A 14391-nucleotide genomic window follows, 5' to 3' on the forward strand; every position below is an offset into this window, starting at 1 on the left:
AAGCACACAAAGCTGAAAACAAGAGTGCAGAGCAGGAAGCCAACACACAGTCCATATCATTACCTAGGATGTTTGGCATTCAAGAGGTTCTTGTCAGAAAATAATCACTACTTTAAGTGACGTCTCTGGGTATGGGATAGCTTCAGTTCACTATAAAAGGCAGCCCAGTTCCTTAGTCTCACATTCTCCACTCTTGCCTCTTTCTTCTTGGGAACCAGGTGAGTGTGAGTCCCATTCTTGTCTCTTTCAGTCTTCATCGGGCAGCCAGACATCATAGACCTCTCATCAGCTATCAGCTCTGTTTCATGACGAAACTTGGAGCTGCTGGTCATGGTAAAGGGAAGCAGGCAGAAGTTTTCTTCTGGAGGGATGTTGGGACTGCACTCCAGTGATTCTGGGGTAAGGTCTAAGAAGTAGCTTGATAGGCACTGGGCGGCTCCGTCTGGGTCCTGGTAGGAAGAGACCAGTAAGCCGATGATCATCTCTGCACAGCCTCCAATTCCTGATACTGCATGTGCGTTGTTCCCTCTTGTTGGGATGGTAGACTCATCGTGACTCTCCACTTTCTCCACTCCATCATCTCTCCCAACAGGTGTGTTGCCGAACCAAAGAGATGTCCTGCTGCAACCCATGTGTGCCATGCCAGCCGTGCGGCCCAACCCCACTGGCCAGCAGCTGCAATGAGCCCTGTGTCAGGCAGTGCCAGGACTCCACCATTGTCATTGAACCCTCTCCCGTGGTGGTGACCCTGCCCGGACCCATCCTCAGTTCCTTCCCACAGAACACCGCCGTTGGATCCTCCACCTCTGCCGCAGTTGGCAGCATCCTCAGCTGTCAGGGAGTGCCCATCACCTCGGGGGGCTTTGACCTCTCCTGCATTTCCAACCGCTACTGTGGCAGAAGATGCCCCTGCTGAAGGTGCTGGACACTGACGCATACAAGGATCCCCACAGTCTCAGAGCATGGCACTGGACAGAAGAACAGACTTTGTGTTGCTGTTTTCAGAGTAGATGACTATGACTGGCTTACGCTGTCAGGACTGACAGAAGAGGCCATCCTGTCTTCTTTGACTACGTGGCCAATGTCTGCTTGCTCCCACCTCCTACCATTCTTTCTTTCTCTTTTGTCTTCTTCTCTCCACAAAATTCTCTCTGAAGGCCCCAGAAAACTGCTGAGCTACCAGCTAGCCTCTCTCCTTTAATGGGTGTCCTGTGGCAGCTATGCCATGTGAAGAGGGCAACAGATTCTATTCTGTTCTTGCTGCTCCCTGCACTTGGAATCTTCACTTGGTCTGACTTCCCTTTCCTCCTTAGACTCATTAAACTTTTACTGCAACCTTCTTTGTGCCTCTGTATCATGCATCAGTCTCCTTTTTAAAACGGTCAGATGGGAAGTCTCTTTCTTTGATGAAAAAGAGTGCAAACATGTAACTTCCTTATTTGCAAGATACGGAGGCAACTGCCGGCATTGATCCTTCAGTCAAGGCCACATCGAGAGCAGCCCTCTCCTGCAGAGTTTGGACTGTGGAACTCAGAGATGACTCAGTATGAGTTAGCATCTGAATACATATTTATTACTGTGCAAACTAGATTTTATTCACTAGATACAGTCGTGACATAAGAAGATTGGGTAATTACTATACGGCACAACATATTGTTTGTTGCCTTCTCCCAGATACACTGTCTAATAACACCCTGACACTGTGACAACTCGTGACCCTCACCACGGCCTAGTTCTTGTTTTTCTTCTTCTCTTGTTCATTAAGCTTTCTTATGAGACCGTAATATCCTTGAAGTTATCATGTCCTCCCTGTTCTCTCAACCAACTCCCAACACTCACAGCTCTGCTGGGATTGATTTTGTCTCAGTTGTAGTAGCAGTCATTCCCATATCTGTGGCACATTCTGCCAGGGAACTAGCTATCTGCCCTTGCCAGGACAACCGCAACACTGACCTCAATGTGGGATTGCAGCAAATGGCTTATATTGCAGTGCAACTAGCACCTTAAGTACACTACTTGCTTTTCCTCTGCATCATGGTGAACAGTAAATAATGTTTTCTGTCCATTGTCTTGAATGCGTTTGAGCAAGTGGTACAGGTCGTCATGTTGGAATTGTTTACATACTAAAGCAAGATTCATTCAAATAGGAGCAGGTAATAGATCTAGAACCATTGTGTAATTAGACTGTAACAACTGATATGTAGTAACTGGAACTGAATAATTGAAATCACACCCTATAATGCTGGTAAATGTGCAAACACAGATACTTGAAAGGTTACTGGTGTCCCTTTTAACACTACCTATGAGTATGGAATCGCAAGAAGTCCTCATGCATACACATCCCCTCCCAATTAGTCATCCGACATCCCACTGTTATCCCTTGTCCAACTTCTCCCTGAAGTCAGTGAAGCCGGCTAGTGCTATCCCAGCCGTGCACTTATAGCAGGGCCCTTGGGGAGCCTGTGCTCCTACTGCGGCAACAACAGCCCCCACTATTCCATCTTGTATTGCTGCCACCAACTCCTCAATAGTAAAGGGTGCTGCCTTTTGTCCTATCTAGGACATATTTGATCACCTCTCCTGGGGTCTGTAGATTATCAAGGGTGGCTCTCAATAGGGCTTTAATATCAGCATGTGACTTTTGCTTCAGACAATCCAATATGGGCCGGGCCTTGGGCCGCCTTAGGAAGGTCTGACCCTTCGACAGCTTGCAAGAGTCTGTCTGCAAAGCTCTGAAATGATTCAGCAGGCACCTGAACAAATTTTCTCCAGGGGACCAAGGACTCAGTGTCCCGTACTAGTCTTTTAAATGCTTGAATCATCGCATCTGTGGTTGCTATAAGATCCCCCAGTCTCAAGTTAGCTACCTGTCCTTGGGGGGAAGTCAAGCCCCTAGCTTTTCCTGCAAGCCACTGTAAGGTTGTTCCGTGCACTGGATGATGCGGATCAACCTCAGCAGCTTCTGATATTGCCTGTAACTCTGACATCCATTCCAACACCCACAGAGTGTACTGCACAGGCTTGAGAACCATGCACATCAAGACTGTAACACTGTAAGGTAGAAGGGGACCTGGCATTGTCAGGGTTTCTGGAGCATTAAGTGAAAGGGCTGATTTCAACCCTCGTTTCTTTGCACAATTGATCAGGTGGGTGATGCCTTTAGGATCAAGGGGTACCCATTCTGGACCCTCGGTATTAGTAAGTATTACTGGGAAGGCCTCTGGTACCTTGCCGTCCCCTAATAGACTAGCCCTAACCTTTCCCCAATCCATTAATGTGTGCCCCCTAGTTCCCCAATGAGAGTTCGCCTCCTCCTCCCCCTCACTAACGTCCCCAAGCACACAAGGACGTTGCGGCTTCTGCATTTTTCTTCTGCCCAGTTCCTTTTGTCCCTGCAGTGCAGGTTGTGTAACAGTAGTCGCACATGATCTCAGTTCCTTGAAAGGATATGTGGGCTGGCCCTGTGGATCCAGGTAAAGTGGTGGGGGATGAGTCAGAGAACAGCCGCCACCATCTTGTAGTTTTTCACCTCCACTGGGTTTGGTTAGGACTGTTGATCCTTCAGGCTCATGTGAGGTCGGCAGCAGACTGGCAGTGTGGAGTGGTGGCAGCTTCAGTGGCGGTCTTATCACCTCCAAACATCTGCAAACGATATTACATCCACCCCACTCCTAACTCCCCTGTGGATCAGGAGCATTTGATTGGCACCCCTCTGACCCTGCAAGGTTCTCTTAGTGGCTGCCTTAGCTGGGACAGGGAGCCAAAAAGATATCCGGCTGCGCTCATTGCCTTCCCTTCCTCCTTCACTGCCTTAAGCGTCCCCAACATTAGGCCCCACGTTTTAAGTTTGGCACCCTTCTGGGCTCTCATACATACCAAGGTAATCTCATCCCATTTCTGAGGATCTAAAATCTCATCGGCTGAAATATCCTTGAAGTTATCATGTCCATTGCTGAGGATAAAATCAATCACATAAGCTCCATCCCTGCTAAAAGCTGATCTGACCAGTCCTGAAGAAGTGTGGTATACTTGCAGTGTCATTAGGTGGTCTCCAGCGTGCCCTGCTCTTACAGAGTGATTTGGCTGCACTGACCCCTGCCAACACGTTCAAGGACATGGGAGACCTGGTATGCCTGACTACCAACAAAGACTGGGTAAAGAACTGGTTGAGCGTGTCAGCCTCAACAAGTGCTGTTGAAGTCTTTTCAAAATACCGATTTATCAGAGGGGAGACGTTCTTTCTTTGCCCGTGTCTTCTGACCATTGAATCTGTGTTATCTCATCATGTTATTCATCAAACCACTTGACAAATTCACTTCCACCTGTGCCCTGGTTATCCTGTCTGCATCTCTGCACATCTGGACAACACGTCTGTATTCTTCCTAGGCCACCCATCCCAGCTTCCACTGCCTATACCTCTCCTCAAAGTCCTCTAGTATGACCATCAAGCTCTTGCTCAGTCAGATGGGTTTACCATCTGCTCTGCGCTTTCTTATACTGTGGGATGAAGAGCTCTTCTGATCTCAGAAACATTTCCTTGAAGTTTAGGTTTCCTCCTGCTCTGGTCATTTTTAGACATTTAAAGACAGACTCCTGGGGCACATCAGTCAGCACAGGATGCAGGCAGGGAATAGGAGAGGTGACATCAATAATCTAACTTAATCCCTAGGAGGCTTTTGCCATTATCAATCACAGAATCACACAATGACCCGAGTTGCAAGGGACCTCAAGGATCATGAAGCTCCAACCCCTCTGCCTGGCAGTGCCACCAAACTTCCATGTTTACTAGATCAGAATGCCCATGGCCCCATCCAACCTGGCCTTGAACACTTTCAGGGACAGGTCATCCACAACCTCCCTGGGCAGCCCGTTCCAGGACCTCACAACTCTCTTGAACACCAAACTTTAATCTTCCCTCTTTCAACTACAACCATTTCCACCTGTCCAGCTATTATTCGCCCTTTCAAAGAGTTTACTCCCCAGCGAATTATAGGTTCCCTTCAGGTACTGAAAGGCTGCAATGAGGTCACCCTGCAGCCTTCTTTTCTCCAGGCTGAACAAGCCCAGAGAAGGGCTAGGTTGGTTCTCCCAATAGAAGGGAGGACCAACCAGAACGTGATCCAATTGAAGCACCACCGATTTCATTTGTAAATGGCAGAATACTCCAGATGCATCTATAAAGTATTTCCAAAAGGAGACAACACGTATGTTTCATCTAGTTGGTTATATGGACAGAGTAGGAGTGGGCATCCAGACTGAGGCAGACCCAAGAGGGGCCTGGCTGAAGGCTCCACACACTGACTGCAGTGGATTAGCAGGGACCCTCGACAAGCCAGGAGGTAACAGAATGCCAAGCTAGGCACAGGCTGTCACTGGTCAAGATACCCATCCACATTATGATGTCCAGGCCCTTGGGCACATGTATAAGCAGAGAAACATCAAAGGAAGTAGGAAAAGCAACTGGTTAAAGAGTAATCACAGATTACGTCCTCAACTTCAAAAGAAGGTGCCAGAAATATGAAATCATTACGGTGTGCACTGGCCTCTAGAACAGTGATGGAGTCTCCCCAGCTGATCCCACTAAATCCACGGCTTTCCCCTTTAGGATTCTGTGTGTATTCAACTAAAAACAGAAAATCAGATAGACACAGGAGAGTATGCAGCATGTGTTTAATGAGTCAGAGGGGGGAAATGATATCTCTGGAAATGCAGACAGCAAGCGTGGTGAGCAGCAGGTGATGAGATGAATCTGCTCACCAGTCCTCCAACAGTGCTGCCACCACACCCACACATAGTGGCCAAGAAATGAAGAGAGGTTGGAGGTCACTCAGTTCTGCCTTTCAGATACTATTAGTGATCTTTGAGGCAAAAAGACAACCAAGATACTAGATAGGAAGAAGGAGCAAAAGAGAATTCCGGTAGACTTTCTCCATGTCATCAGCAAAGCCCAGCTGGCCCTGTCCTTTCTGTCTTGCAGTGCAAAAACAGCAGCACACAGTTTCTCCTACTGTCCATTGCCATGTTGTGATTTCCAGGGGGACCTTGCCTGGGATCAGTGTCCAGCACCTTTAGCAGGGGTTGCATCTTCTTCCACAGTAGCGGTTGGAAATGCAGGAGAGGTCAAAGCCCCCCGAGGTGATGGGCACTCCCTGACAGCTGAGGATGCTGCCAACAGCAGCGGAGGTGGAGGATCCAACGGCGGTGTTCTGCGGGAAGGAGCTGAGGATGGGTCCGGGCAGGGTCACCACCACGGGAGAGGGCTCAATGACAATGGTGGAGTTCTGGCACTGCCTGACACAGGATTCATTGCAGCTGCTGGCCAGAGGGGTTGGGCCGCACGGCTGGCATGGCTCACATGGGTTGCAGCAGGACATGACTCGGGTCTGGAGATGCACCTGTTGGGAGAGAGAACAGGAAGGAAACATAATGGGGGGTATTTATGAGGAACAGATTTCCATCAAGTGATGAATGAACCAATGCCCATGCACTCTGTGCATCTGGAGGATGTGAAGTGGTAGGCAAGGTTTTCGCGGACCCCAGATATCTAGCTTTCTGCAGGGCAGAAATGCCCCCCCGTACCTATCAAGCTAGTTCCTAAATTGGAGTCCACAAGCTTCACAGGCTTAAAGTTCTAGATAAATCTTCACTTCTCTGCCTCATGACAAGCAGTCTCAGGATTTACCATGGAAAAGAGGCATCTCTGTTATTCACTCAGATACTCACTGTACTTAGTCCTCCTATATTTGGACAACAGGGAAGGGAAGGAGATTCTCACTCACCAGGTTCCTAAGGTCGTAAGAACGGTGGATGAGAGAGCAAGGTGCTGGGGTCCCTTTTATAATGGACATGAGATGACCTATATCCAAAGGCATTGCTTACAATGGTGATTATTTTCTGTCATGCTGTAGCTGCACAGAATGCAAATAATCCCAGATAATGATATGGGTAGTCTGCCAGCTTCCTGTGCAATTCAGTTTCATTTCTAGCTTTATGCCATGTCACTTCCTGACTGAAAGCACCTTATAAGAGGCATGATGAAGAGAAGCCCAAGCATTTCCACACAACAAACACCGGTGTGGGCAAAACGCTCCTTTCATGTGCAACAAGAGTCCAGCCAAGGCAGAAGATTTCTGAATACATAAAAGTGCAGAGCAGGAAGCCAACACACAGTCCATATCATTACCTAGGATGTTTGGCATTCAAGAGGCTCTTGTCAGAAAATAATTGCTACTTTAAGTGACGCCTCTGGGTATGGGACAGCTTCAGTCGATTATAAAAGGCAGCCCAGTTCCTTAGTCTCACATTCGCCACTCTTGCCTCTTTCTTCTTGGGAACCAGGTGAGTGTGAGTCCCATTCTTGTCTCTTTCTGTCTTCATCGGGTGGCTAGACACCAACAGATCTCTCATCAGCCAGCAGCTCTGTTTCATGACAAAACTTGGAGCTGCTGGTCATGGTAAAGGGAAGCAGGCAGAAGTTTTCTTCTGGAGGGATGTTGGGACTGCCCTCAGGGGCTTCTGGGGTAGGTTCTAAGAAGTAGCTGGATAGGCACTGGGCGGCTCTGTCTGGGTCCTGGTAGGAATAGACCAGTAAGTCAACAATCATCCATGCACATCCTCCAACTTCCGATACTGCATGTGCGTGGTTCCCTCTTGATAGGATGGTAGACTCATCGTGACTCTCCATTTTTTCCATTCAATCCTCTCTCCCAACAGGTGTGTTGCCGAACTACAGACATGTCCTGCTGCAACCCGTGTGTGCCATGCCAGCCGTGCGGCCCTACCCCACTGGCTAGCAGCTGCAATGAGCCCTGTGTCAGGCAGTGCCAGGACTCCACCATTGTCATTGAACCCTCTCCCGTGGTGGTGACCCTGCCCGGACCCATCCTCAGCTCCTTCCCGCAGAACACTGCCGTTGGATCCTCCACCTCCGCTGCTGTTGGCAGCATCCTCAGCTGTCAGGGAGTGCCCATCACCTCGGGGGGCTTTGACCTCTCCTGCATTTCCAACCGCTACTGTGGTAGAAGATGCCCCTGCTAAAGGTGCTGGACACTGACCCAGACAAGGATCCCCACAGTCTCAGAGCTTGGCACTGGACAGAAGAACAGACTTTGTATTGCTGTTTTCAGAGTAGATGACTATGACTGGCTTACGCTGTCAGGACTGACAGAAGAGGCCATCCTGTCTTCTTTGACTACGTGGCCAATGTCTGCTTGCTCCCACCTCCTACCATTCTTTCTTTCTCTTTTGTCTTTTTCTCTCCACAAAATTCTCTCTGAAGGCCCCAGAAACCCACTGAGCTACGAGCTAGCCTCTCTCCTTTGATGGGCATTTAGATGGGTGTCCTGTGGCAGCTCTGCCATGTGAAGAGGGCAACAGATTCTTCTCTGTTCCTCTTGCTCCCTGCACTTGGAATCTTCACTTGATCTGACATTAGTTTCCTCATTGGACTCATTAAACATTTGCTGCACCCTTCATTGTGCCTCTGTGTTAGTGTGTTTTAATTTTAAAATGGTCAGATGAGAAGTCTCTTTCTTTGATAGAAATGATCACAAATATTTAACTACCATATTGCCAGATGGCGAGACAACACTAGATGTTCATCCTTCAGTCAAGGCCACATCTAGAGCAGCCCTCTCCTGCAGATGTCGATCTCTGGAACTCAGAGACAACTAAGTATGAATTAGCAGCTGAGTACAGATTTATTACTGTGCAAGCCAGCTTTTATTTACTACATGCAATTGTGTCATAAAAAGACTGTAAGTACTATACGGTGTAACATACAGTTGTTTGCCTTCTCCCAAATACACGGTCTAATAACATCCTGACACTCAGACAACTCATGACCCTTGCCATGGCCTAGTTCTTGTTTTTCTGCTTCTCCTGTTCATTAAGCTTTCATATGAGGGCATAATACCCTTGAAGTTTTCATGTCCTCCCTGTTCTCTCAGCCAACTCCCAACACTGTCACAGTTCTTCTGGGATTAATTTTGTCCCAGTTGTAGTAGCAGTCATTCCCATGTCTGTGGCACATTCCACCAGGTAACTAGCTATCTACCCTTGCCAGGACCATCGCAACACTGACTTCAACGTGTGGTTGCAGCAAATGGAGTTTATTGCAGTGCAACTCGCACCTTAAATACACTACTTGCATTGTCTACACCCCTTAAGGCTGTGTCAAAAGCGTGTGTCAAATTTACATCACAGAGTGGGACAGAGTGGGGGAGGTCCTGCCGCGTCATATCCCATGTCCTCACTAACACCTACTCCAACATCTCCCCCTCCCCATGTTCAGTAAAGCCTTGCCCCATTACAGCACGATACGCGCTTATTGCCTTCCCATACTAGCACTGAATTAGTGCAGGATGATGATGATATATAGGGGATTATAATTCAGCTACACTCATTCAATCACACTATCTCCATCCCAACTAAAAATTTTTCTGACCAGTCCTGTAATGTGATACACTTTCAGTCTCATCAGGTTGTCTTCAATGTGCTCTGCTCTATGTCAGAGTTATTTTGCTCCTCTGACCCCCACCTACACATTCAAGTTCATAGGAGAAATAGGATGCTTGACTACCAATGAAGACTGGGGCAAAGAACTGGTTGATTGTGTCAGCCTCAGCAAGGTCTCATGAACTCTTTTCAAAATACCCATTTTTCAGAGAGGGGATGGTCTTTGTTTGCCCATGTCTTCTGACCATGGAACCTGTGGTATCTCATCTTGTTATTCATCTATGATACACCTAGGCAAATTCACTCCCACCTGTGCCCTGGCTATCCTGACTGCACCTCTGCACATCTGGACAGCAAGCCTGTATTCTTCCTAGGCCACCCATCCCTGCTTCCTCTGCCTATACCTTTCCTCATAATCCCCTTGTTTGACCATCAAGTTCTTGCTCAGTCAGACTGCTTTCCCTTCTGCTCTGCATCATTTCATATACTATGGGATAGAGTGCTCTTGTGATCTCAGAAAGGTGTCCTTGAAGGACTACCTGCTCTGCTCAGTTCCCGTGTTCCTAAGGATAGTCTCCCGGGGCACAGGAGGCAGGCAGGGAATAGGAGAGGTGAGATCAATAATCTAACTTATTCACTGAGGATTTTGCCATTATCAAGAGTAGGGGGAACACAACCAAAAGCTGATTCTGTTGATACACCAGAGATTTCATTTGTAAATGGCAGAAGACACTAGACCGGATACACATATAGAGTACTTGTAAAATGTAGACAACATGTATGTTTCGTCTAGTTGGTTTTATGGACAGAGCAGGAGTGGGCATCCAGGCTAAGGCCAGACCCAAGAGGGGCCTTACTGAAGGCTCCACACACTGACTGTAGTGGAGCACCACTGACCCTCACCAAGCCAGGAGGTAACAGAATGCCAGGCCAGACACAGGCTGTCACTGCTCAAGATACCTATTCTCATGATGTGCTCCAGGCTCTTGGGAGCATGTCTAAGCAAAGACACATCAAAGCAAGGAGTAGCAGAAACTGGTTAAAGAGTATTCACGGATTATTTTTTAAGCTTCGAAAGAAGGGGCCAGAAATATGAAATCATTACGGTGTGCACTGGCCTCTAGAACAGTGATGGAGTCTCCCCAGCTGATTCCCACTAAAGCCATGGCTTTCCCCTTTGGAATTCTGTGTGCAAACAACAAAAAACAGAAACTCAGATGGACACAGAAAAGGATGCAGCAAGTGTTTAATGAGTCAGAGGGGGGAAATGATATCTCTGGAAATGCAGACGGCAAACTTGGTGAGCAGCAGGTGATGAGATGAATCTGCTCACCAGTCCTCCAACAGTGCTGCCACCACACCCACACATAGTGGCCAAGAAATGAAGAGAGGTTGGAGGTCACTCAGTTCTGGCTTTCCAATAGTACCAGAGATCTCTGAGGCAAAAAGACAACCTAGATAATAGATAGGAAGAGGAAGAAAAAGAGAATTCTGGTCTAATTTCTCCATGTTGTCAGCAAAGCCCAGCTGGCCCCGTCCTTTCTGTCTTGCAGGGCAAAAACAGCAGCACAACATTTGTCCTACTGTCCAGTGCCATATTATGATTTCCAGGGGGACCTTGCTGGGATCAGTGTCCAGCACCTTTAGCAGGGGTTGCATCTTCTGCCACAGTAGCGGTTGGAAATGCAGGAGAGGTCAAAGCCCCCCGAGGTGATGGGCACTCCCTGACAGCTGAGGATGCTGCCAACAGCAGCGGAGGTGGAGGATCCAACGGCGGTGTTCTGCGGGAAGGAGCTGAGGATGGGTCCGGGCAGGGTCACCACCACGGGAGAGGGTTCAATGACAATGGTGGAGTTCTGGCACTGCCTGACACAGGGCTCATTGCAGCTGCTAGCCAGAGGGGTTGGGCCGCATGGCTGGCATGGCTCACATGGGTTGCAGCAGGACATGACTCGGGTCTGGAGATGCACCTGTTGGGAGAGAGAACAGGAAGGAAACATAATGGGGGGTATTTATGAGGAACAGATTTCCATCAAGTGATGAATGAACCAATGCCCATGCACTCTGTGCATCTGGAGGACGTGAAGCGGTAGGCAAGGTTTTCTCGGACCCCAGATATTGAGCTCTCTGTGGGGGATTCCTGGCAGGTACCCATCCCATGTCTATCCAGTTAGTTCCTAAATTGGAGTCCAATAGCTACCTACACACAGGCTCAGAGTCCTAGATAAATCATCACTTCTCACCCCAGAACAAGCAGTCCCACGATTTGGCATGGAACAGAGGCATCTCTGTTATTCACTCAGATACTCACAGGGCTGAGACCTCCTTTATTTGAACAACAGGGACAGGAAGGGACTCACACTTACCTGGTTCCAAAGCAGAGGTGGTAAGAACTGTGGATGAGGGAGCAATGAGCTGGGGTCCCTTTTATAATGGAGCGAAGATGACCTATATCCAAAGGCATTGCTTACAGTGGTGGTTATTATCTGTCATGCTGTACTTGTCCAGAATGCAAATCATCCCAGATAATGATATGGGTGGTCTGCCAGCTTCCTGTGCAATTCAGTTTCATTTCTGGCTTTATGCCATGTCACTTCCTGACTGAAGGCACCTTTTAAGAGGCATGATGAAGGGAAGCCCAAGCATTTCCGCACAACAAACACCGGTGTGGGCAGCGCACTCATTTCATGTGCTAAGAGAGTCCAGCAAAGGCAGAAGATGTCAGTCTAGGTCATTCCATAAGTTTTCTTAGGGGATCTTCTGTGAAGATGTGTACCAGATCCAGATTGTGACGCACTCCTGATTGACTCTTCTCTCTGTTAAATTCTGCTGCCCTGATTTGCCCCCTGCTCTTCTCTCTCTGTAATCATGGAATGGGCACAATCTAGTGCAGATAGGTCTCCAGATGCCAAATAATAAAGACACAAGAGCAAACGTTGTAAAAAGGATGTTTTCATTAAAAAAATAAAAAAACATAATAGAGGGAGGCATACAGGCAGCAGGTAGATACTCACCTGGGTTACTCACCTGGGTGATGAGAATGGTGATTTAGAGTAGAACGACACAGTACTATGAGAATTTTTCCCATGCTTCACCGTGTAGATCTTGATCCAAGACATCAGGGTTTTGGTTGGATGTTGGAGGGATGCTAGAGTGGTGGTGTGTTGGAACAGGCTGCCCTGAGAGGTTTTGATGCCCTGTTTCTGAAGGTGTTCAGGGCCAGGTTAGATGGGCCCTGGGCAACTTCGTCTAGTTAATGGCGAGGTTGGCGGCACTCCTGGCAGGAGGTTGGAGACTCTTGATCCCTGATGTCTCTTCTAAACCAGGCATGTGATTCTGTGACAAGTTCCTCCATCTCCTGTTCCATGGATGGAGGTGAGGCTGACTGCCCTCTAGTTTCCTGGGTCTTCCTTCTTGCTTTTATTGAAGACTTTTGTGACACTGGCTACCCTCCAGTCCTCAGTCACCTATCCCACTCAGCAGGTTTTTTCTAATAAAATAAAGGTAATTTGGAAAGCACTCTTGCCAGCCCCCTAATTCCTCAAGGGTGAATCCCATCAGGGCTGTGGATCTGAGTGCATTTATTTTGCCTAGACCATCTCTGTGCAGATCCTTTTCCACTACTGGGAAGTCATCTTCTGTCTCTAACCTGTAGGATCTGGAAGATCCAAAGGGCAGACTGAGCACTAAAGACCAAAGGAAAGTTGGTTTTTCACATCTCTGCCTTCTCAGTGTCTCCTGCTCTGAGGGCACTCACCTCATTAAGCAGAGGAATCCCATTTTCTCTCTTCTTTCTTGTTCCAACAATATACTTAAAGAAGACTTCCATGTTATCCTTGATCTCTTTCAACAAATTTAATTCTACCTGGGTATTAGTGTTCCATGTTGCATCCTTACAGACTCTGACACAATATCTATATATTCCTCCGAAATGGACAAGCTCATTTCACACAAAGCATAGACAATCATTTTCCGCTGTAGTTTCTCCACAAGTGCCTTGCTTGTCCATGCTGGTCTCCTGCCCTTAATGCTTGATTTGTAAAAGAAACTGGATCAGAGTGTGTCCGCAAGGCACATCACATGAGCAGGTTGTTGTCAGTGCTCTTCCCAATGTGCCGCACATTTTGGTTTACAGCCATTTGTGCGGTTAGCCAGAAAGTGGCTGCAAAACTCCTTGAGCAGAGGAGAAAGCAGCTGCTTCCCTGCAGCAACCCCAGGCAAAGGGAACAGGCAAGAGGGTAGCAAGACAGAGCAGGATAGGATGGGACAAGACTGGATGGGATGGGACAGAATGACCCGAGTCCCCTGCGTAAGCATGACACGAGTCAGAGCGCAGGACAAGATGTCACACAGGTAACCTGGTACTGCCAAAGCTCCTGAACCCCAGTCACACGAAAAGATCCTTTGCGGTGGCACACAGATTTGGACTTGGAAATGGCACTGGAGCCACTGATGATGATACGTGTGTTCTATTGGTTCTTCTATGTAAGACCTAAGAAGCCTATTTCTCAACCTTGAGGTGTGCCAGAAAGGGAATGGTACTCACTGTGCAGTGCCCACCAGGGCTGAGAATTTATGCACAGAATGGCAGAAATGAGCTTCTATCATGGAAAGGAAAATATGTAAGATTTTTTCCATTTGATAATCCAGAAAATAAAAGACACCACAATACGGAAAGGAAGAAGGAGCTCTCCAAGGATGGGATCTCCAGAGTGACACACTGGGAAAAAACTGTTGACTCCCCATTAGTCTGCACATGAATATTCACTTACTGTCTTTATAGCTCTTCATAATCTTTCTTACTGAAAAACCCTACTGATACACCATTTGCTGTTCTGTCTTTCTTGTGAGACGTGGAGAGTACTCCATACAACCTTTCAGCCCGTTCCAAGACACCCAAGGCAAAATATGAGGAGACAAGCCAGGAGGGCAGAA

The 14391-nt window shown here is 47.8% G+C and overlaps 1 protein-coding gene and 4 pseudogenes across 4 annotated transcripts; 2 read left to right on the plus strand and 3 right to left on the minus strand.

Annotated features, from left to right (window-relative positions):
- Window positions 1–487: 487 nt before the first annotated feature.
- On the plus strand, window positions 488–1333 carry LOC146757258 (feather keratin Cos1-1/Cos1-3/Cos2-1 pseudogene; annotated as a pseudogene).
- Window positions 1334–2524: 1191 nt separating this feature from the next.
- Window positions 2525–4445, minus strand: LOC146757259 (uncharacterized; annotated as a pseudogene).
- Window positions 4446–5671: 1226 nt separating this feature from the next.
- Window positions 5672–6872, minus strand: LOC146757260 (feather keratin Cos1-1/Cos1-3/Cos2-1-like). Of its 2 annotated transcripts, none has more exons than XM_085523665.1 (2): window positions 6780–6872; window positions 5672–6395 (listed from the first exon to the last, which is right to left on the minus strand). In XM_085523665.1, exons 1-2 carry the CDS (start codon window positions 6870–6872, stop codon window positions 6069–6071), a joined length of 420 nt encoding a protein of 139 aa, XP_085379791.1. In that variant the 3' UTR covers window positions 5672–6068. The 2 variants fall into 2 exon arrangements, with proteins under 2 accessions (XP_085379791.1, XP_085379790.1); XM_085523664.1 differs by having other exon boundaries at window positions 5672–6383; window positions 6753–6872.
- Window positions 6873–7316: 444 nt separating this feature from the next.
- Window positions 7317–8468, plus strand: LOC146757261 (feather keratin Cos1-1/Cos1-3/Cos2-1 pseudogene; annotated as a pseudogene). Its single transcript, XR_014937104.1, has 2 exons — window positions 7317–7338; window positions 7714–8468. The product of XR_014937104.1 is annotated as a feather keratin Cos1-1/Cos1-3/Cos2-1 pseudogene (transcript).
- A 2218-nt stretch (window positions 8469–10686) lies between these two features.
- Window positions 10687–11844, minus strand: LOC146757262 (feather keratin Cos1-1/Cos1-3/Cos2-1 pseudogene; annotated as a pseudogene). Its single transcript, XR_014937105.1, has 2 exons — window positions 11823–11844; window positions 10687–11426 (listed from the first exon to the last, which is right to left on the minus strand). The product of XR_014937105.1 is annotated as a feather keratin Cos1-1/Cos1-3/Cos2-1 pseudogene (transcript).
- Between the last annotated feature and the right edge of the window lie 2547 nt (window positions 11845–14391).

This window comes from Coturnix japonica, chromosome 24 (genome assembly GCF_054131305.1).
Source record: "Coturnix japonica strain WE chromosome 24, WE-NBRP24, whole genome shotgun sequence".
NCBI classification, from domain to species: domain Eukaryota; kingdom Metazoa; phylum Chordata; class Aves; order Galliformes; family Phasianidae; genus Coturnix; species Coturnix japonica.